Source organism: Nycticebus coucang, chromosome 14 (assembly GCF_027406575.1).
Source record: "Nycticebus coucang isolate mNycCou1 chromosome 14, mNycCou1.pri, whole genome shotgun sequence".
Classification (NCBI taxonomy): domain Eukaryota; kingdom Metazoa; phylum Chordata; class Mammalia; order Primates; family Lorisidae; genus Nycticebus; species Nycticebus coucang.
The window spans coordinates 3,669,533-3,692,445 of NC_069793.1; the positions used below are offsets into that span (position 1 = coordinate 3,669,533).

Sequence of the window (22,913 nt, forward strand, 5' to 3'; positions counted from 1 at the left end):
CAGAGAGAAGGTATTTGTAAGTGATGAGGGACCACCCAGAGTACACCTCGTTGGGACACAGAGGAAAGGGAAGGCAGGAGAGGAAAGGCAAGGGAACAGTCTCCCCAGACTCCACACGCAGATATGGTGAACCTTGCTGAACAGTGCCAGGCTATGCGTCAGCAGAAATATTCACCCAGTATCCCTGGCAGCCTCCTATGGGCAACAGAAGTTTCTGTCTTCTTTTTCCTGCCACAAGCCCTTGCCTAACAGCTGGATAGGACCATTTCTTTGTCTTCCCTCCACCCTCCAAGCTGCCTCAACCCTGGCCCCTTCCAACTGGGTATCAAGGAATGGAGTTTGGCCCAGATACAAATTTAATGTGTTCAAGGCATAGAAATGCAGGCATGTGACAAAGGAAATGTGACCAAGATGCCTTGTATGGCCCTTGGCTCAACTGCCACCTGACTGCATACATTTATACACGTGTTTTCTTGGTGTTGTGAGAAAGATAACCTACTTACACTAGGGCAACAAGGAGTAGGGAAACATCCCGCTAAAAAACTCAGTTGCTTGCTAAAAAAACTTCTTTACATTTCCTCAACCCTTGGGCAGGATTATCTTTATCTTTACTGTTGCCTTGAAGAAGCAACATTCTAGAGAGAAAATAAAAGGGAAAAGAGAACAAAGGCTAAGGATAATTTTGTAAAACAGATGAGAACTAAGATGCCTGAGCAAAGAACCTGCTCCTCCACTCCAGGCATCATGTCAGAGCCTGCCGGGGTAGGAAAAATAAACGGAAGCTAAAGGCTCTGCAAAGGACACAAGCATAGAAATGAAAAGAAAATCTGGAGCCATTCAGAGAAGTAAAAGCAGAAACACGCCCGTCTTCTGGGGATGGGGTGTGCTTTGTTCTGTCCCAGCAGCAGCCTGGTGCAGAGGGCCCGACACAGGCAGCGGACACAGAGACAGGCTGAGCTGAGCTCACCACTTTCCAGTTCAACCTCAGCCTCTTCACCTTTTACCTCCAGGGTTACTGTTAGGAAGAAGAGATCACACATAAAAAGACTACAGGATTTTTGAAACTGATGTGTTTTTTGTTGTTGTTGAAAAAGAGTCCCACTCTATGCCCTGAGCAGAGTGAAAAGGCGTCATAGCTCACTGCTCCCTCAGCCTCCAGAAGCTGCTGGGATTACAGGTGCTCAACCAGGCGCCCAGCTGGGTGTTTCCATTTTTTTTAGGAGTGGGGTCTTGCTCTCGCTCAGGCAAGTCTTGAACTCCTGAGCTCAAGCAATTCTTCTTCCTCAGCCTCCCACAGTGCTGGGATTACAGGCGTGAGCCACCGTGTTAAAAAAATATATAAATATTTACCATATTTTGCTGTGTATTACATACTCCTATGTATAATGCACATCTAACATTTTTGGCCCAAACTTTCAGGGAAAAAAAAATCTTTAATTTTAATTTTTTTTTTTTTTTTTTTTGAGACAGAGTCTCACTTTGTCACCCTCGGTAGAGTGCCCTGGAGTCACAGCTCACAGCAACCTCAAACTCTTGGGGTTAAGCAATTCTTTTGCCTCAGCCTCCCAAGTAGCAGGAACTACAGGCGCCCGCCACAACGCCCAGGTATTTTTAGAGAGGGGGGTCTCACTCTGGCTCAGTCAGGCTGGTCTTGAACCCGTGAGCTCAGGCAATCTCCCCACCTCGGCCTCCCAAGTGCTAGGATTACAGGCATGAGCCACTGTGCCTGACCATTGTTTTAATTTTTTAATGGAGGGCAGAAGTGGCTGCAGTGGTGCCTCTTCTCTTGCAAGAAGCATAAGATGTGAAGCCAGCCACTGTGGAGAAGCTGGGAGCCAGCCCAGGCAGCAGGTGAGAGTGGGCAGGATGACCTGGGCATCCAACGCCCCCCAACTGTCCCCTAATTCTCTCATTTCCTATTCTTACCCATGTCTGCCAGTGAGAATGTGGCCACAGCTGCTCTGCTGAGAACCCCAGCAAGGCAGAGCCTTCCCTGACGACACCCCAATGAAGCACTCTGCACTTACATTTCTGTTCAGTGATTAGACCATGATCTCCTTGAGTTGTCCAATAGTTCGGCACTCAGTTATGTCACAGTGAACAACATCAGCCTTTCCAAAACTTGCAAATCCTATAAATCACCTTGCAGCCTGGTTAAAATGAGCCTCCTAACCCACACCCAGGTACACTGAATCAGCTCTCCAAGAGGAAAGCCTGGGTACCTGTCCCATTAACAAGATCCTAGATGGGGCAGTAGCTGTGGCTCAGTGAGTAGGGCACCGGACCCACATACCGAGGGTGGCGGGTTTGAACCCGGCCCCAGCCAAACTGGAACAAAAAATAGCTAGGCGTTGTGGCGGGCACCTGTAGTCCCAGCTACTAGGGAAGCTGAGGCGAGAGAATTGCCTAAGCCGAGGAGTTGGAGGTTGCTGTGAGCTGTGATGCCACAGCACTCTACCGAGGGCGATGGACTAAGACTCTGTCTCTAAAAAAAAACAAACAAACAAAAAAAAAGATCCTAGATCGTTCTTCCCACTGGGAAATAATACCAACTCAATCCCTTTAGCGGTTCAGACAGGTCATAGGCTCAAAACTATAACCTATGGGCTCAAGTAGCCCTGAGCTTATGGGCTTCACTACCAACTACCCTTACAGACAGAAACTTCATGGAGACTGAGGGCCAAGGTCACACAAACAGGCTATTAGTAGAAACAGGTCTCAGAACCCAGGTCTCCCAGACCCTGGCTCAGGGATCTTCCTCCTCAGCAGTGTCCCAGGAGCCTCAGAACGGGGCCAGCTATACAAGAGATGAGGCACCCCAGAAAGGGCAGGAATCTACTGGCACAGCCAGCCCTGGCCCCTTACACCAGCTTCCTAGGAAATAGCCCACTGGCGTTCTCAGCAGAGTGGCCATGGCCATGTTCTCATCGACAGACATGGGTAAAAGTAGGAAACAAGAGGATGGGGGAACAAGGCTGGGCCAGGAGGGGATAGCTGGGGGAGGTCAGGGGCTTAGGTCATCCTGACCACTCTCACCTGCTGCTTGAGCTCGCTCCCAGCTTCTCTGCAGCAACCAGCTCCACACCTCACACTTCTCGCAAGAGAGAGAGGAGCTACTGCAGGCCACTTCCACCCTGCTTTCAAGGTGGTTCCAACAATCACCGTTGCTTTGCCGCTGCCGGCATGCCCACTTCCCAGATAATGGCAACAGTGTCTGGCATAGTTGGTAGGGCTGGAAGCTTTTGCAGCTATGGTGCCTGCCTGGTGAAGGGGCAGCTGGGGAGGGGGTTAGCATGAAGGGGACACAATTACCATATTCTAGGGTATTATTTCGCAACAGACATCAGTATTACTTTCTAGAGTTACACTTTTAGTGCATAAGCATAAATAAAAGAGTTAAAACCTTTATATAGATATGGAATTCATACTACCATGTATAATGCACATCCATATTTTTCCCTCAAAAGGGTGTGCGTTATACATAGCAAAATACAGTGACAAATAAAAGAGACACTACAGGCTCAGTTCCCCACAGGTCAGTGGTTAGGGCACTGGCCACATACACCAGGGGTTGGCGGGCCCTGCCCAGGCCTGCTAAACAATAATGACAACTACAACAACAACAACAAACTAGCTGGGCGATGTGGCAACAACAACAATGACAACTACAACAACAACAACAAAATAGCTGGGCAGTGTGGCGGGCGCCTATAGTCCCAGCTACCTGGGAGGCTGAGGTAGGAGAATTGCTGAAGCCCAAGAGTTTGATGTTGCTGTGAGCTGTGACTCCACAGCACTCTACCAAGGATGACATAATGAGACTCTGTCTCAAAAAAAAAGAGTGGAACAAATTTAGTTGCCATTATTATTTATAGCTGCCATGATTATTTTATTGTTGCATTCTTTTAAATAAATTCAGCTATAAATAAGGAAAAACATTGAGAGCAGGAGTTCAAGACCTGCCTGGATGATATATCAAGAACCTGTCTCAGTGAACAAAGTAAAACAAACAAACAAAAGACAATAGTTCAGGACGGTGGCATGCAACTATCATCCCAGCTACTCAGGACAATGAGGCAGGAGGATCACTTGAGCCCAGGAGTTCAAGGCTGTCGTGAGCTATCATCACACCACTGTGCTTCAGCCTGGGCAACAGAGCAAGACTCCATCCCACTTAACCAGTCAGCAAGGAAAAACCAATCAGCAGGCACAAAACCACCCAAGAATTCTGACCTCATTTTCCCAACACTTTGGAATTGTCCCTGAAAATTGTAGACTGACAAGGCTTGACTGAGAGAAAGCTGCCTACCCCCTACATCACTGACAAAGTGGTTTCTTCCTTCACCTCCATCTCAGTTAAACAGGGAAAAAGAGACCCACAGTCTTTCTAATTAGAATTCCCCTGTGCTCATGAATGAGGTTAGGGGTTCCTTTGTCTGCATAAAGCCCAACCAGCATCTATAATCCTGTAATCATGAACAGACTAACTGAATTAGCAAAGACGTTTGGGAAGGTCTTAACTTAAATCAGGAGAGTGTAGGGTTTGAAATCTAAATAAGCAAATAACTGCCTCATCCTAAGAGTAAAACATTCAAACATTCTTTTTTTTTTTTTTTGAGATAGAGCCTCAAGCTGTCGCCCTGGGTAGAGTGCCGTGGCATCACAGTTCACAACAACCTCCAACTCCTGGGCTCAAGCGATTCTCCTGCCTCTGCCTCCCAAGTAGCTGGGACTACAGGTGCCCACCACAATGCCCGGCTACTTTTTGGTGACAGCCGTCATTGATGTTTGGCGGGCCCGGGCTGGACTCGAACCTGCCAGCTCAGGTGCATGTGGCTGGCACCTTAGCTGCTTGAGCTGCAGGCGCCAAGCCAAAACATTCTTTCGGTTCTCAGCATTGACTGAAAAGGTAATGAGCCTGGCTCTTCTAGACATGCGTCCTCAATTCCAGTAAGGAATACCCACTCTCCGTCCGCTCCATACTTTCATTTCCTGTCTCTGGCCCAGATCCTTATGTGGCTGTGAGTGACAGGGTCACAAGTGGTTTACTATTCACAAGGAAGCTGAGAGCCACTAGATGGCTGGCGAAAATGAGGCCTCTCCATCACTGGGAAGGCCCATTAGTTTCACCTCATTTCCTGGACTTTAACCCTGACTCTGATCCAGGTTTGCTGTTAGTAAAAATGGGGGTTTCAGAAAAGGACACAGAGGGCACAAGATCATTCAAGTTTCTAAAAAAAAAAAAAAAACCCTGAAGAGAAAAGCCATGCACAGGTCAGTACCACTAGCTTTGTAAAGAGAGAACAGCTCATCGTTACTGCTACGTCCCTTCTGCAGGTGTGCTGAGCAATGACGGGACGGCAGGGAAAGGAGACCAGACACTAATGAGTGGTCAGAGTCAGGCCAGTGAACGGCTCTGCTGCACAACAAAGGAAAGGGGGACAAGGTCCTAAAAGTCCAGTCCTTACTTCCTGCAAAAGAGCCATGTAATACATCAGAGTTTTTTGTTTTTTTTTAATTTCAGTTTGCTTGTTCATTCTTCTTTGTTTGAAGTACTCCTTTTTTGTTCATTTTCTTCTTCCTCTGGCTGTTTTTGATGTTGTTAGTAGAGACGGGGTCTTAATCTGGCTCAATGCTGTGCATACTGGTCTTGAACCTCTGGGCTCAGACAATCCACTCGCCTCGGCCTCCCACAGCGCTGGGACTACAGGTGTGAGCCACCACGCCCGGCCACATCAGAGTTTTTAATGGGTCACAGAAAAGCCCATAGATTCCAAATGTCAGAAAATTTTTAAGGCGCCAAAAAAAAAAAGAGAGAGAGAAAGAAAAAAGATAGAAATTAAGGGTGTTAACTTAGCAGAACAAGTAACAAACACTTTATCCTTCCTCCTTATTTGCAAACAAGATAGACACGATCTTTGGACAAAATGACAATGGCATCCTAGACTCCTCTCACAGGGAAGGCATCTAAGAAGCTATTAGGGAGAAAATTATCAAAGTCAAGCAAACTCAAGAGGCAGAGAAGATAATGAAAAGAATGACATGGCAGATAGAGGAGAAGCGAGTTCCCTAGCAGATGTGGGGTTGTTTAGGGTCACAGACCAGGCAAGGATCTTAGCTGAATCTCTCACAATTAACAGATATTACCTTTGTGATCAGAAAAAGCAAGCAAACTATTTTCTATTTGGGGGAAAAAAGCAAACACAGCTTACAAATGTAAAATGTAAGCTCTTACTAAAAGGCACATAATTTATGGGACATTATCTTTTTTGAAACACTCGAACAGTAGGTAATTACCCACACTAATGAAATGAGATTAGCAAACATAGATAATTCAATAAATATTTATGGAGTACTTGGTAAGTGCAAGGCTCAGTGTAGGAAGAATTTTTAAAGAAGTAAAATTTTTAAAAAACTATATTAAACTTTGAAAGGTAGGTTTGCCATTATCACAAAATCTCAGAAATAACCCAAGTGCTCAACAGCAGGCAAATGATTAAACAAATCAAAGTAAGTCAATACCACTGGTGTCCAGGGACATCACCAACTAGAACTGTTTGGCACATGGGCCTATAAAGCACTTATTCTGGTTACTAGTACCACAGGATTCAGCAGCCCCCTGGTAACCACTCATCCACTTTCCATCTCTACAGATTTGCCTGTTGCGACATTTCATAGAGATTCCATACACTCTGGGTCCTGTGGGTGTCTGGCTCCTCTCACTTAGCACAGTGCTTTCAAGGTTCATCCATGTTCTATCAGGTGTCAGAAGTTCATTTCTTTTATGGCTGAATAACAGTCCATTGCATGCACAGACCACATTTTGTTTATTTATTCACTGGTTGATAAACATTTGGGGTATTTCCACTTTGGGGGTCTTTTGAATAATGCTGCTATAAATACTCATACATATATGACTGTTTTTTTTTTTTGTAGAGACAGAGTCTCACTTTATGGCCCTCGGTAGAGTGCCGTGGCCTCACACAGCTCACAGCAACCTCCAACTCCTGGGCTTAAGCGATTCTCTTGCCTCAGCCTCCCGAGTAGCTGGGACTACAGGCACCTGCCACAACGCCCGGCTATTGTTTGGTTGCAGTTTGGCCGGGGCCGGGTTTGAACCCGCCATCCTCGGTATATGGGGCTGGCACCTTACCAACTGAGCCACAGGCGCCACCCCATATGTGACATTTTTAATATATAATTTTTAACCATCCAGGCTGCCTTCCTTAGTGATGTTTTAATTAGTTGAGGACTTGAACCCAACAGTATAATTTTAGAGGTCAATTCCCAACCATGTCAGCCTACTCCTCTCCATTTTTATTCTCCAATATGGAAGCTATGGAGCAGCCCAGCAAGGCAGAGTACCGTGGTATCATCATAGCTCACAACCACCTCAAACTCTTAGGCTCAAGAGATCCTTTTGCCTCAGCTTCCCAGGTATCTGGGACTAGAGGCACCCACCACAATGCCTAGCTAGTTTTTCTATTTTTAATAGAGACTAAAAATAGCTCTTGCTCAGGCTGATTATGAACGGCTGAGCTCAGGCAATCCACCTGCCTTGGTCCCCCAGAGTGCTGGAATTACAGGTGTGAGCCACTGAGCCCAGCCTGTAAAAGTCATTATTAAAAATCAGCCAGGTACAGCGGTGTGCCTGTTGTCTTAGCTACTGGGGAGGCTAAGGTAGATGGATTACTTGAGCTTAGGAATCTGAGGACAGTCTGGGCAACACAGCAAGACCCCACCTCTTTTTAAAAAGACTAAATGAGTAATTTTAAAAATAAATATATATGACGCGCCAGTTGCACAGACTGATAATTTGTATTCCTTCCTGTCCCCACAGCCCAATAGAAGAGATTTTACAGATAGTCAATAAGAAACACTGCAGTCTCCTTCTGGAGACTTGAGTGAAACAGTATGTTATTGCATGTATCCATGCTGCTGTGACGCTGAACAAGAGAGAAAGGGGCTGTCAAGTGAGTGAGCTCTGACTAACCCCAGGCTTGTCTGTTCATGCAGTAAAGGATAGAATGTGGGGTGCTAACTTTTGGTTCTGCTTTAATCACTTGACAGGGCTGCATAAGTGTCACTCTTCCTCAAATGGCTGGGGTGGCAAGGAATGCAAAAGTCCAGATCATAGGAAACCAATGTTTATAGAATAAAGACTAAGAGAAAGAAAAAGACATAAAGGAGGTAAAACTTGCACGAAGAAACAGGGAGAGGAATAAATTCTCAAACAATAAAAGCAAACTTAAGAACACACATCTGTTCTTTGTTCTTGGCAAATGTCACTGTTGGGATTTAAGATGCCTACACTGTGCTGCTGCCATGGCTCTGTGGCCTACCACCTTCAGAAGCCCACGCTGCCAAGCACAAGGAGAGTGTGACTGGCACGCCAAGGCTAAAGATAAAATATTTCCAGGGTCGGCCAAATAAGCTACCTAGAAACCAGGTGTGGATCTGTGAGGCATCCAAGCCCAAAAGGGTAGCTACTGCAGAAGCCAGTTCATCTTAAGGATTACAAAGAGTCACACTATAGATGTTAAAAAAATTTAATTGTAGGGCGGTGCCTGTGGCTCAGTGAGTAGGGCGCCAGCCCCATATACTGAGGGTGGCGGGTTCAAACCCAGCCCCAGGCAAACTGCAACAAAAAAATAGCCGGGCATTGTGGCGGGCACCTGTAGTCCCAGCTAATCGGAAGGCTGAAGCAAGAGAATCGCCTAAGCCCAAGAACTGGAGGTTGCTGTGAGCTGTGACGCCTCAGCACTCTACTGAGGGCAACAAAGTAAGACTCTGTCTCTAAAAAAAAAGAATATACTTCTGAAATGGCCCAGAGAGCAGTTTGATGTTATAAGCACAGACAAGCTGATTACAAAGGGACAAAAGAGAGTGAAGACCACCTGAAGACCACCTCAGAGCAAGGGAAGATCCCTGCAGAGCCAGGCAGACCTCGGGGGTGCACTCCAGTCCCAGGGCACTTCCCTGGCAAAGGAGGGGAAGCTGGAGAGCAGGGACCTAATGCGGACAGGACAAAGGGAAGAGGGCGACTGAGGAATACCACAGAAGGCAAAGCTCCATAGTCCAGACAGAATGTGCGAGAAAGCAGGTGCTACAACAATGAACTCTGAAGGCAATTTGCAGAACCAAGGCAATAAAAAATAAAAAATGGGGGCGGCACCTGGGGCTCAAAGGAATAGGGCGCCGGCCCCATATACTGGAGGTGGCGGGTTCAAACCCAGCCCCGGTCAAAAAAACTGCAAAATAAAAATGGGGTGGTACCTGTGGCTCAAAGGAGTAGGGTGCCTGCTGGAGGTGGCAGGTTCAAATCCGGCCCCAGTCAAAAACTGTAATAAAAATAAAAATAAAATAAATAAAAAGTGGATGGTAAAAAAAGTGGAAGGAGGGAAAGGGAACACTAGAAAATAAAATGAGTATTTTGGAAGAAAGTTTATTTTTAATTTGTTAGCATAATTATGAATAAGGTAGAGTTCTGGACTCATAGTGGAAGTCCCTACAGCCTTGGTGTTGTGCTGTGGGGAAGGGAGATGGATTTGTAAACCCCGGAGCGAGGTTCTGCCTACCCGAGGCCGTTGCTGTGCAGAGACTGTCGGGTGAAGCCACCGTCATCATGTCTGACCAGGAGGCAAAACTTTCAACCGAAGACTTGGGGGATAAGAAGGAAGGAGAATACATTAAACTCAAAGCCATTGGACAGGATAGCAGTGAGATTCACTTCAAAGTGAAAATGACAACACATCTCAAGAAACTCAAAGAATCATACTGTCAAAGACAGGGAGTTCCAATGAATTCACTCAGGTTTCTCTTTGAAGGACAGAGAATTGCTGATAATCATACTCCAAAAGAACTGGGAATGGAGGAAGAAGATGTGATTGAAGTTTATCAGGAACAAACGGGGGGGGGGGATCATTCAACAGTTTAGATATTCTTTTATTTTTTCTTTTCCCTCAATCCTTTTTTATTTTTAAAAAATAGTTCTTTTGTAATGTGGTGTTCAAAACAATTGAAAACTGGCACCTCATCTCTTTAAAACATCTGGTAATTTGAATTCTAGTGCTCATTATTCATTATTGTTTGTTTTCATTGTGCTGATTTTTGGTGATCAAGCCTCAGTCCCCTTCATATTGCCTACTCCTTTTAAAAAATCACATGTGTGCACAGAGAGGCCACCGTTTTCTGGACTGTGCATTTTCAGGCTTGTGGTGGTGGTAAATAAGATCAATCAATGCAAGAAGTGTTCATAATGACTTTCCATTTGGCCCTGAAGTTCTAGCATGTGATTGCTTCACTCCTGGACTGTGACTTTCAGTGGGAGATCGAAGTTTTTCAGAGAACTGAACTGTAGAAAAATGACCTTTCCTTAACTTGAAGCTACTTTTTAAATCTGAAGGTTTAGACCAAAAGAAGAGGAGTATCAAGTTGGAGTCAAGATTACAGATAAGGTGAGAATAATGACTAACTCCAAAGATGGCTTCATGGAAGAGAAGGCATTTTAAGATTTTTTTAAAATCTTGTTGGAAGATCCCAGAAAAGTTCTAATTTTCATTAGCAAATAATAAAGTTATTCATGCAGAAGTGTATACAACAGAACACTGCTCTTCTTGGTTTTATTTGTACTTTTTGGCCTGGGATATGGGTTTTAAATGGATATTGTCTGTACCAGCTTCATTAAAATAAACAATATTTGTAAAAATCATAAAAAAATAAAAATAAAAATAAGGTAGAGTTCTACAAAAACAGAATATTGATTTGGGAAATCATACCTGTATATTTATGAACATATCAGTAGGTGCCTTCTTCTCCAGGAGAAACATAGGAAAAGGAAGGCCAACTGCTTTCAGGAGGGCTGGTCTACAGCTTAGTATGTCCAAGGTGCAAGTCACTGACTCTCCCTGACACTCACTCAGCAGATAAACTCTGTGAGGCAGGGCTGGTCCTCTAAAATGTGGGGTGGATCCCTTGAACTCAGAGTTCAAGACCAGCCTGAGCAAGAGTGAGACCCTGTCTCTACTAAAAATAGAAAAACTAGCCTTGTGTTGTGCTGGGAGCCTGTAGTCCCAGCTATTCAGAGGCTGAGGCAAGAGAATCTCTTTAGCCCAAGAGTTTGAGCTTGCTGTAAACTATGACGTCATGGTGACCAAGTGAGACTATCTAAAAAAGAAAAGCAAGGATCAGGTGAGCTTGAAATTAACACCTACCAAGATGGATTTGGCAGCAGCAAAATGACAATGGGGTGTTTATCCAGTCTACTCAGTGATAGAGCCTAATGTATGGACCCGCCCAAATAGAACTGTCCCACCCAGGAAGGATGAGTGCCCAATCCCTACCCCACAAAGTCTTATATTCCCACCGCCTTAACCCACATGCTGACTTCTTTTTCGGACCCACCTGCACCCAAGTGAATAAAGGCCACGTTGCCCACAAAGAACCTGGACTCCAATTCCTTTCATTCACATCTCAAAATAATTTCTCATTTTTGGTCCCTAATCTCTCACCCAGGAATGCAAAAAATATGAGAATTATAATGGGGAATTTAGGGCGGTGCCTGTGGCTTAATGAGTAGGGCGCCAGCCCCATATACCGAGGGTGGCGGGTTCAAACCTGGCCCCGGCCAAACTGCAACAAAAAAATAGCCGGGCGTTGTGGTGGGCGCCTGTAGTCCCAGCTACTCTGGAGGCTGAGGCAAGAGAATCGCTTGAGCCCAAGAACTGGAGGTTGCTGTGGGCCGTGTGATGTCATGGCACTCTACCAAGGGCGGTAAAGTGAGACTCTGTCACTACAAAAAAATATATATATAATGGGGAATTTCAGAAATTAAAAGGCTAAAATAGCAAAACATTTGTAAAAAGCACTAAGTGAAAGTAGGAAAGATGCAGCCAGGGACAAGGGGGATAAGGATCTAAAATATGGTAATACAAAAAAAAAAATCCCTTAAGACATATATTAATCGCTTGTGTGCTACTCCTGCTCCCTAAGCAACCCTACCTCTACTACTGAATGGTAGAGTGGCTCTTACCCCAGGTAAGACCTACTTGGTACAGATGGATCTTTAAAACCAGAGGAGCTAGGCTGGGCTCCGTGGCACACACCTATAATCCCAGCACTCTGGTAGGCCAAGGTGGATAGATTGCCTGAGCTCACAAGTTCTAGACCAGCCTAAGCAAGAGAGAGACCTTGTCTCTAAAAATAGCTGGGCACTGTGGTGGGTACTTGTAGTCCCAGTTGATTGGGAAGCTGAGGCAAAAAGATCGCTTGAGCCCAAGAGTTTGAGGTTGCTGTGAGCTATAACACCATGGCACTCTACCAAGGACAACAAAGTGAGACTCTGTCTCAACAAATAAAAAACAAACAGGGGCAGACCCTGAAGAGTCCATCTCCCATTATAAATTTGCAAAGTGGCCTCCTGGGAAGTCAGTGTCACATGAGTTTGAAAACTGAGTCACATTCCAGGTCCAAGCATCAGATTCTGGGGGAGTGGCCCAAACTACTTCCATAACCTTGCTGTGGTGACGCTGGCCTTAAATCTCAAGTGTGAACACCAAGGACACTGGAAGCCATACCCCTAGGGGTGCAAGGGCCTCCTGGGAAAAGCACTATTGAAAGGTAAACAAGAATTTTTCCAGACTAGATTACCATCCATCTCTCCTGCTGAAAATAACTAAAAGTGTTGGATAAAATATGGGTGTGTATACACGCACATATATAAACTAATACATATATTTGCTTAAGTTTTTTTTTTTTTGTAGAGACGGAGTCTCACTTTATCATCCTCGGTAGAGTGCTGTGGCGGTAGAGTGCTGTGGCGTCACACAGCTCACAGCAACCTCCAGTTCCTTGCCTCAGCCTCCCAAGTAGCTGGGACTACAGGCACCCACCACAACGCCCAGCTATTTTTTTTATTGCAGTTCGGTCGGCAGGGGCTGGGTTTGAACCCACCACCCTCGGTATATGGGGCCAGCGCCCTACTCACTGAACCACAGGCGCTGCCCTTAAATTTTTTCTTAAAAACATAAACAAGATGGCAAGAAAATAAGAAATACTCAGGCCAAAACCAAAGAGGAGCCAGAAACCCATAAAGGCAAGTAAATGCTGAAGCTTTTACCCTGAGGGCATTTGCAGAACTGAGCAAACCTGACTTTTCAGTTTTCAAAGGCTCCAAGGCAGTGGTTCTCACCTTCCTAATGCCTCCTAATGCCACGACCTTTTAATACAGTTCCTAAAGTTGTGGTGACCCCCAACCATAAAATTATTTTTGTTGCTACTTCATAACTGTAATTTTGCTACTGTTATGAATCGTAATATAAATATCTGATATGCAGGATGTATTTTCATTGTTTTTTTTTTTTTTTTTTTTGTAGAGACAGAGTCTCACTGTACCGCCCTCGGGTAGAGTGCCGTGGCGTCACACGGCTCACAGCAACCTCCAACTCTTGGGCTTAAGCGATTCTCCTGCCTCAGCCTCCCGAGCAGCTGGGACTACAGGCGCCCGCCACAGCGCCCGGCTATTCTTCCGCTGCAGTTTGGCCGGGGCTGGGCCTGAACCCGCCACCCTCGGCATATGGGGCCAGCGCCCCACTCACTGAGCCACAGGCGCCGCCCTGTATTTTCATTGTTACAAAGGGGTCGCGACCCACAGGTTGAGAACTGCTGCTCTCAACTGCTGCTCTCAGGGCACAGTCCAAAGCCCAGGCAAGGAGGTTGGGGCTTTCAAAGGTTACCCCCTCGGTTCAGTGCCTGTGGCTCAAGCGGCTAAGGCACCAGCCACATACACCTGAGCTGGCGGGTTCGAATCCAGCCTGGGCCCGCCAAACAACAGTGACGGCTGCAACCGATAAATAGCTGGGCGTTGTGGCGGGCGCCTCTAGTCCCACCTACTTGGGAGGCAGGAGAATCGCTTGAGCCCAGGAGTTGGAGGTTGCTGTGAGCTCTGAAGCCACAGCACTCTACCAAGGGTGACAACTTGAGGCTCCGACTAAAAAAAAGAAAAAAGAAAAAAGTTACCCCCTCAAGGTAAGATCGGAAACAAGTCTGATACACCTATTCCTGACCCCCAAAAATTACCTGCAAAAAAAAATCCAACAGTCTAAATCTTTGTCACTGAGCAACTGGGAAAAAAAATCACCCAAAAAAGTTGCAATCATAAGGCCACCGTCACACAGTATAAGTAGTTCAAAGTTCCCTATCGGGTGATTAGAAAATATTCAATGCTCTATACAGCTGGCAAGAAGAAGGGCAAATTAGTACAGCCACACTGGAAAAGAGTTTCAGACAATCTAGAAGAGTTAGACATGCAGGCAATTCCACTCTTAGCTGATACGCTAGAGAAATGCTTGCTCAGATGCACAAGAATGTTCACGGCAGTGCTGTTCCTTACAGTAAAATACTGCAAGCAGAACTAAAGCTTCTTGGCAACAGTAAGGATGAATACGCCGTGGCATAGGAAGGCTCCATAGCAGTGAAAATGAATGGACCCACATGCATCTATGCAGAGGAAATCACAAAGGTAATGCTAAGCAAGTCACAGAAATCTACAGCAGGATTCCCGCCTAGGAGGTTCAGAACCAGGTAAACTAAACAAGTTATTTTGAGATTGGTCATAAGCGGGGAAACTAACAAGAGAATTGAGAGAACGGTTATCACAAAAGTCACACAGTCGGGGTAAGAAGCTTCAACTGGAGAGGGCGCACAGGAGCTCATGTAGTCCTGTCCTTAACCTGGGGAACCTAGATGCTCACTTCATTGTTTTATTTTAACATACATATGTGTTTTAACTATACCTTCTATAACTGTGATAGATTTTGCAATAAAAAAATGGCAAAGAGAAAAAAGAAACCTCGGAATGCCACATACCTGCTGAAGAGTGCAGTGGACTTATCTGTGCTGATGGGGAAATCTCCAGGATACATAGATAAATGTAAAGGGCACAGAGCGGAGAAAGGGTATCCGAGGAAAAGAAGGTGTAGGAGGAGAAAAAGAACATAAACACAATTGTATTTCTATTTTAAATGGACATACCATCTCTGAAATGTTAGACAAGATAATTTACCAGAGGTGGCCCCTAGGGAGGAGAACTGGGACTGGGCAGAGAATAAAATGAGACTTATAAAATAAAACTTTTATACAGTTAGGTGTTTGTACGAGGTGCAAATGTTACCTAGCTAAAGTAACTTTTTTAAAAGTTAAACACTAACTCTTTGGGCTACTAGGTTAAAAGACTAGTAGGTTCAAGGCAGAGACTCTGAAGGAGGTTTCTAGGTCACACCTGGGCTGCTTCTACCCCTCAGTAAGTGAGGCTCCAGAGCTTTATCAGCTCAGGTGTTCCACTGAGAAGGCAGAACTCCAACCCATCCAAGCCCAGTGTTCCACAAAGACCCCCCCTTGACTGGACTCCACCAATGACTAAACTCTTGGCCCTACTCTGCTGGGCTAGCTGATCTGGAACAGATCCCTCAAAAATGCAGTGGCTGAAACGTCCATTTGGAGCTATCAATCTAGTAGGAATGGCTGCATTTGCCCTTTGCCCAGACATGTGCTTTTTCTGGCCCCAGGAGGGAAAAGCCTCTGTAAGCTGTGTTGTCTCAGCTGGAGACACCACCAGGGGAAAGGAAGCTAAGCAGAGATGCTGAGACAACAAGGAGGCAGACACAGGCTGGTGGTGGCGGCTACCCGCTCAGTGGGCGGTCAGCCTCGGTGTACTTCCCCTCTTGACAGCAGATCCCCTCCACCTGCCTTTTCTCCCAGCAAACCCCCATTCCAAAGTCCTAGCACAGGAACCACGAAAACCAAGAAGCAGTTGGGAAAAATAGAAACAAGGGTTATAAATCATATTTTCAATATGCTGGAAGAATCTCTCCAAAATGCCTCCCTCATCATGTACTTGAAAACCATGACAGAAACCCTAAACCTCTCAAATCTGACATCTAAGAGTAGATGAGTAGATGGCTTTGCTCAAGTGGATCTACTTGCCAGAGGCAGATTCAGCCTCTGCCTATCCTGCCCTGGAATTCAAGAGAAAGCTCCAAGTACCCTGGGGATTCTCTCCTGTTTAGCTCTGCCAGGGGTCTAACCCCTACTGGCCTCACAAACAGCAGGAGGCCACCACACAGATGGGATGCCACCGGCTCATTGTCAGATCAGGAGGAGAAGGCAGGCACTGAGAGGTAAGAACTTGAGAAAATCAGCTCAATAGGGCGGCACCTGTAGCTCAGTGAGTAGGGCACCCGCCCCACATACTGAGGGTGGTGGTTAGAACCCAGCCCCGGCCAAACTGCAACAACAACAACAAAAAATAGCCGGGCATTGTGGCGAGTGCCTGTAGTCCCAGCTGAGAGAATCGCCTAAGCCCAAGAGTTAGAAATTGCTGTGAGCTATGACACCATAGTACTTTACCGAGGGCAACAAAATGAGACTCTGTCTCTTTAAAAAAAAAAAAAGGGCGGCGCCTGTGGCTCAGTCGGTAAGGCGCCGGCCCCATATACCGAGGGTGGCGGGTTCAAACCCGGCCCGGCCAAACTGCAACCAAAAAATAGCTGGGCGTTGTGGCGGGTGCCTGTAGTCCCAGCTGCTCGGGAGGCTGAGGCAAGAGAATCGCCTAAGCCCAGGAGTTGGAGGTTGCTGTGAGCTGTGTGAGGCCACGGTACTCTACCGAGGGCCATAAAGTGAGACTCTGTCTCTACAAAAAAAAAAAAAAAAGGAAAATCAGCTCAATAATCTTCAGGCTCTATCAGACCTTTCTTCTCTCTGGGTAACATTTGCTCTGGTCTCTAGCTCACTCAATTTTCTCAAAAACTCCACGTTGGCCTTAATAGCCCATCTCCAAAGATGGTGCCCCTTCCCAATTCCCTATTTCTCTTTACCTCTCCACTTTTCCTCTGACCCCAGGTCCTTTCACTGTATGAACTGGGTAGCCTTTCCAGCTCCTCATTTCAAGATGAAGCCAGAGTTGCAACTTAGAGCTCTCCAATTTCTCCCTCCACCTCCCGCCCAGACAACTTTCCTTTTGTGATGCTTTGTGTCTGCCTCTTCCCGTGGCAACCTCCTGCTCCATGCTCCATTCCCCACTGAGCTGGTCCCCACACTGCCCTCCTCTCATCCAGCTTAGCCTGCCAGGCATTCCAGAAGTTTCCCAAACCCACATTCACCTCTGGGTAATCCCTGCCTCAAACATTCTGGGGGCTTCTTGTCTCAAATCCCAAGGCGCAGCTGGGCTTCACAGAACCAGCCTCCAGCCTGGCAGCTCACTATCCCAGCACACTCTTCCCCCAGGGCCTCCTGAGCACCGAGTGGTGCGCTCAGCCTTCCTCAGTGCCAGTCAGACTGATGTCAGCCCAAACATGACAACACGTTCAAGGGCCAGCTCTTCCAAGACGTCTCTCCTGAGTAATCCCACCCACCTGATGGAGGCCTCTCTTTCCCTGGTCCTTGGGCCCACATACCTTACTCTGCACAAGTTCCCTGGTGACTGCTCACCACTGGTGCCATCAACATAGCCACCATTACAATGTGCCCAATAGGTACCGGGCCTGAACACTGTCACTTTACATGAGTTATTTCATTTGATCTCCCTCAATACCTTATATGGAAGGTCTTACTGGCCCTATTCTATAGGTGAGGAAAACAAGGCTCAAAGAAGCTAAGGAACTTGCCAGAGCTGACAGGAGTAGTCAGGGACTCAACCCTGTCCATCTGATTCCAGAATTCAGGCTCTCCAGCACCACTGTACCACTTGCTAGAAATTCCTGTATTTATGCATTTAGCATCTCACCCCGCACAGAAGCAGCATTCAATAAACAGCCGTCGTGACTCTTCCTACGGACCAGTCCCACACGTTCTGCCCCAGCACATGCATTCCTTCTTTCCAACCACAGGACCAGTGACTGAGGGCAGAGGGCCAGCTCGTGAGATCCGCCTGTTGCTGTCCAGCATGGGGTAAAGACTACACATGCCACAGTTGTATTCATGAGGACGTGTGGCACTGTCTTGCTGAGTGGCATTCATATTTGTTATTGTATATTTTTGTGCATCATCGCTTGAATTAGAGCAACAAACCAACATTCCTAAATTTCATTTTTTTTTTCTTGAGACAGAGTCTCATTTTGTCGCCCTCAGTAGAGTGCTATGGTGTCATAGCTCACAGCAACCTCCAGCTCTTGGGTTTAGGTGATTCTCTTGCCTCAGCCTCCCGAGTAGCTGGGACTACAGGCGCCTGGCTATGTTTTGTTGCAATTTGTCCAGGGCCGTGTTCTAACCCTCCACCCTTGGTATATGGGACCAGCGCCCTACTCACCGAACCACAGGTGCCACCCTAAATTTCTTCTTTTTTTTTTTTTGTAGAGACAGAGTCTCACTTTACTGCCCTCGGTAGAGTGCTGTGGCGTCACACAGCTCACAGCAACCTCCAGATCTTGGGCTTATGTGATTCTCTTGCCTCAGCCTCCCGAGCAGCTGGGACTACAGGCGCCCGTCACAACGCCCGGCTATTCTTTTGTTGCAGTTCGGCCGGGGCTGGGTTTGAACCCACCACCCTCCGTATATGGGGCCGGCGCCCTACTCACTGAACCACAGGTGCCGCCCTATAAATTTCTTCTTATACATGGCAAAAGTAGAAGTGAAATCAGGGATGTGTTAGTCCAAATTTATGGGGACAACACCATGAAGAAAACAGCAGTGTACAAATGCATTGTTTCCTGAGAGAAGAGAAAGCTTCACTGAAGAAGAGAGGTCAGGGTGACCAACAATAACCAAAACTGATGCTCTTGGCCGGGCGCGGTGGCTCACGCCTGTAATCCTAGCACTTGGGAGGCCTAGGCAGGTGGATTGCTTGAGCCCATGAATTGGAGATCAGGCTGAGCAAAAGCAAGACTCTTTTTCTTCTAAAATAGAAAAACTGAGGCAAGAGGAGTGCTTGAACCCAAGAGTTGGAGATTGCTGTGAGCTATGATGTGTCCATGGCACTTGATCCATGGTGACAGCTTGAGACTCTGTCTCAAAACAAAAAAACCCCTGACACTCTCGCATCATGACAATGCACCAGCTCACACTGCACTGTCTATAAGGGAGTTTTTAGCCAGAAAACAACTATATAGGAATACCCATGCTAATCAATTCATGGGGCCCAAAATGCCTTTTTTCTTTACTCAAAGAAAATATTGAAGGGAAGACATTTGAGGACATTCAGGACTTCAAAGGTAATACAATAACAGCTTTGATGGACATTCTAGAAAGAGTTCCAGACTGCTTTGAAGGATGGACTAGGTACGGGCATTGGTGCATAGCTTCCAAAGAGGAGTCCTTCAAAGGTGAACATAGTGATATTCACTATAAGATAAGTAGCACTTTTTTGAGGACAAGTTCATGAACTTAAGTGACAGACCTCATATGACCCAAAAGTGAAATGATTACAGCTGAGAGTTTCAACTCCTGCACCTTCTGAGGAAAAATGAGGTGATCTTATCAAAGACCACTTATATACAATGAGTTCCTTATCTCTTGCTGCTTTCAAGATTGTTTTTTTGGAGGCTTTATTTTTTTTTTTTTTTTTGTGGAGACGGAGTCTCACTTAATTGCCCTCGGTAGAGTGCCGTGGCGTCACACAGCTCACAGCAACCTCCAACTCCTGGGCTTAGGCGATTCTCCTGCCTCAGCCTCCCGAGTAGCTGGGACTACAGGCGCCCGCCACAACGCCCGGCTAGTTTTTGGTTGCAGCTTGCCCGGGGCTGGGTTTGAACCTGCCACCCTCGGCATATGGGGCTGGCGCCCTGCTCACTGAGCCACAGGCGCCGCCCAGTTTTTTTGGAGGCTTTATGAAATGCCCAGTATGCATCTGAGTTTACCATACTGTAGTTCAGTGAACTTCTTGAATGTGTAATTTCTTGTCTTTTAATTTTGGAAACTATCTGGCCATATTTCTTCAAATATTCTGACTCTTCTCCTTCTAGGACTCCCATGATGCATATGTTGATTCACCTGAAGATGTTCCACAGGTAACTGAGGCTCTGCATTTTCCTTTGTTCTTTTTTCTTTCTGACCCTCAAACTGGGTAATTTCAATTTACCTCTCAAGTTTCCTGATCCTTTCTTTTGCCTGCTCAAATCTACTATTGAGCCCCTCTGTGATTTTTTTTACTTCAATGACTGTATTTTTCAACTCTAGGATTTGAAATTGGTTCTTTTTTGTCAATTCTATTACTTATTAATAATCTCTAGTTAGTGAGGCTTTGTTCTCACATTTTCCTTTAGTTCTTTACACATATTTAAAATATTTGATCTAAAGTCTTTGTCTATATAGTCTAACATCTGGGCTTCCCCAGGCACAGTTTCTACTAAATGCTTCTTTTCCTATATATGAGCCATGCTTTCTTATTTCTTTGCATACTCATAATTTATTTTTGAAAACAAGAATTTTTTAGTCATTTTTTATATGGCATTTTAAAAGGTTTTCATCCTCAAACCCATTTTTTGAAGAGGGATAAAAGAGCAGAACTACAGTGTCCCATAGGTGAGCCCTTTATGTTGTTATGAATTGCACCCTTCTTTTCTTTTTTTTTTTTTTTTTTGAGACAGAGTCTTACTTTGTCACCCTCGGTAGAGTGTCCTGGCGTTATAGCTCACAGCAGCTTCAAATTCTTGGGCTCAAGTGATTCTCTTGTCTCAGCTTCCCAGGTAGCCTCCCAAGTAAATGCCCGGCTATATTTAGAGACAAGGTCTCACTCTGGCTCAGGCTCGTCTCGAACCCGTGAGCTCAGTCTACCCACCTTGGGTTTCCCAGAATGCTAGGATTATAAGCATGAGCCACCGTGCCCAGACTATTTAAATTTTTTTAAATTGATAATTTAAAAATTATGCCCTGAGTAGAGGCATCATTAGCTCACAGCAACCTCTAACTTCTGGGCTTGAACAATCCTCTTGCCTCAGCATCTGGAGTAGCTGGGACTACAGGCAGGCACCAATATGCCCAGATAGTTTTTCTATTTTTGGTAGAGATGGGGTCTTGCTCTTGCTCAAGCTAGTTTCAAACTCCTGAGCTCAAGCAATGCACTGGTTTCCCAGGGTACTAGGATTATAAGTGTGCCCCAGTGTGCCCTGCCGCATTAGCACATTTTTATTATAGTTCCTTTTAAACAATTGTTTTCTACATGGAAGTTAATTTGGAAAATGCCCAATACGGTTACCCCAACACACACACACCTACACCCACTTGGAGCTCACTACAGAAAAGGGTCACATGTCCAGCTCTTGTGGTATTAGATACACCTGTGCTTACATAGTAGAGTCAAAATAAACGATCGTAATTTACTGTCAGTGATGATAAAAACAAGTAAACAGGGCTTGACTTACTTTAATTCTGTCATTCTGTGCAACCAGAGTTTTGTGTTAAAATTTGAAACGGTGAAACAAAGCACAAACTGAGAGAAAATACTTTTGTTGGGTAAGTGCAAATTTTAGTTTTGCATATGAAATATTTTACTGAATTTGAATAAAAATTTACCTTTAAGATGAAAAAAAAAATTAAACTATACTGCAAAGAAAATGTTTTAAACATGGCTCAGTACCCGTAGCACAATGGTTAACAGTGCCAGCCACATGCACTGAGGTTGGTGGGTTCAAGCCCAGCCCGGGCCGGCTAACCAACAATGGCAACTGCAACAAAAAAAAGCCCAGTGTTGTGGCAGGCGTTTGTACTCCCAGCTACTTGGGAGGCTGAGGCAAGAGAATCACTTAAGCCCAAGAGTTTGAGGTTGCTGTGAGCTGTGAAGCCACAGCATTCTACCGAGGGCGGCTGACATAGTGAGACTCTGTCTCAGAAAAAGTTTTAAACATAACTTTTATAATTCCAGCATCCACGAAAAAAAATGGTTAGCATTCCAAAATAACCAAAAATGACACAGTATATATTCTGTTTTATGATATACCTTTTCGTGTAAACGCATCATAGCTCTATGGTAATAAATTTACAATGACAACTTGATTAGGATACATGAGCTATTTTTAAAAATTATATCATATGACACTGAACAGACTGCATATGTAGCAATCCCTTTCTGACGTATGTTAGTGATTCTCCATGTTCTGCTGTAACACTACTGATCTGAACAACCTTGTATGTTCACATGCCAGGTCACACTTCTAGAAGTGGAACTGCTGTGTCAAATGATTTTTTTTTTTTTTTTGAGACAGAGTCTCACTGTATCACCCTGGGTAGAGAGAAAGTAAAATGGTGGTTGCCTGGGCTGGGGTAAATGGAGAATGAGGAGTTTCTCTTTAATAAACATAAAGCTTTGGGCTCGGCGCCTGTGGCTCAAGCAGCTAAGGCGCCAGCCACATAAACCTGAGCTGTTGGGTTCGAATCCAGCCCAGGCCCACAAAACAACAATGACGGCTGCAACAAAAAAATAGCCAGGCATCGTGGCAGGTGCCTGTAGTCCCAGCTACTTGGGAGGCGGAGGCAGGAGAATCGCTTGAGACCAGGAGTTGGAGGTTGCTGTGAGCTGTGATGCCATAGCACTTTACCCAGGGCAACAGCTTGAGGCTCTGTCTCAAAAAAGTAAATAAACAAACAAACAAACGTAGAGCTTTGGTTTTATAAGTTGAAAAGAGTTCTGAAGACAGATGGTAATGGTTGCACAACAATATAAATGTACTTAATACCACTGCACTGTATACTTAAAAATGCCTAAGACAGGCTGGGCAAGGTGGCTCACACCTGTAATCCTACCACTCTGGGAAGCCAAGGTGGGTGGATTGCTTGAGCTTAAGTGTGAGACCCTGTCTCTACTAAAAATAGAAAAAACTAACCAGGTGTCCGTCATGGCAGGCACCTGTAGTCTCAGCTACCGGGGCGGCTGAGGTAAGAGGATCACTTGACCCCAGAATTTGAGGTTGCTCTGACCTATGATGCCA

The 22,913-nt window shown here is 45.6% G+C and overlaps 2 protein-coding genes across 4 annotated transcripts in view; one reads left to right on the forward strand and one right to left on the reverse strand.

Annotated features, from left to right (window-relative positions):
- The window catches only part of PC (pyruvate carboxylase), a 116,228-nt gene that overhangs the window by 78,009 nt on the left and 15,306 nt on the right, over positions 1–22,913 (reverse strand). The gene's annotated exons all lie outside the window — the stretch shown is intronic.
- LOC128564966 (small ubiquitin-related modifier 1-like) lies at positions 9,486–10,706 on the forward strand. Its single transcript, XM_053561121.1, has one exon. It carries the CDS (start codon positions 9,626–9,628, stop codon positions 9,935–9,937), a length of 312 nt encoding a protein of 103 aa, XP_053417096.1. The 5' UTR covers positions 9,486–9,625; the 3' UTR covers positions 9,938–10,706.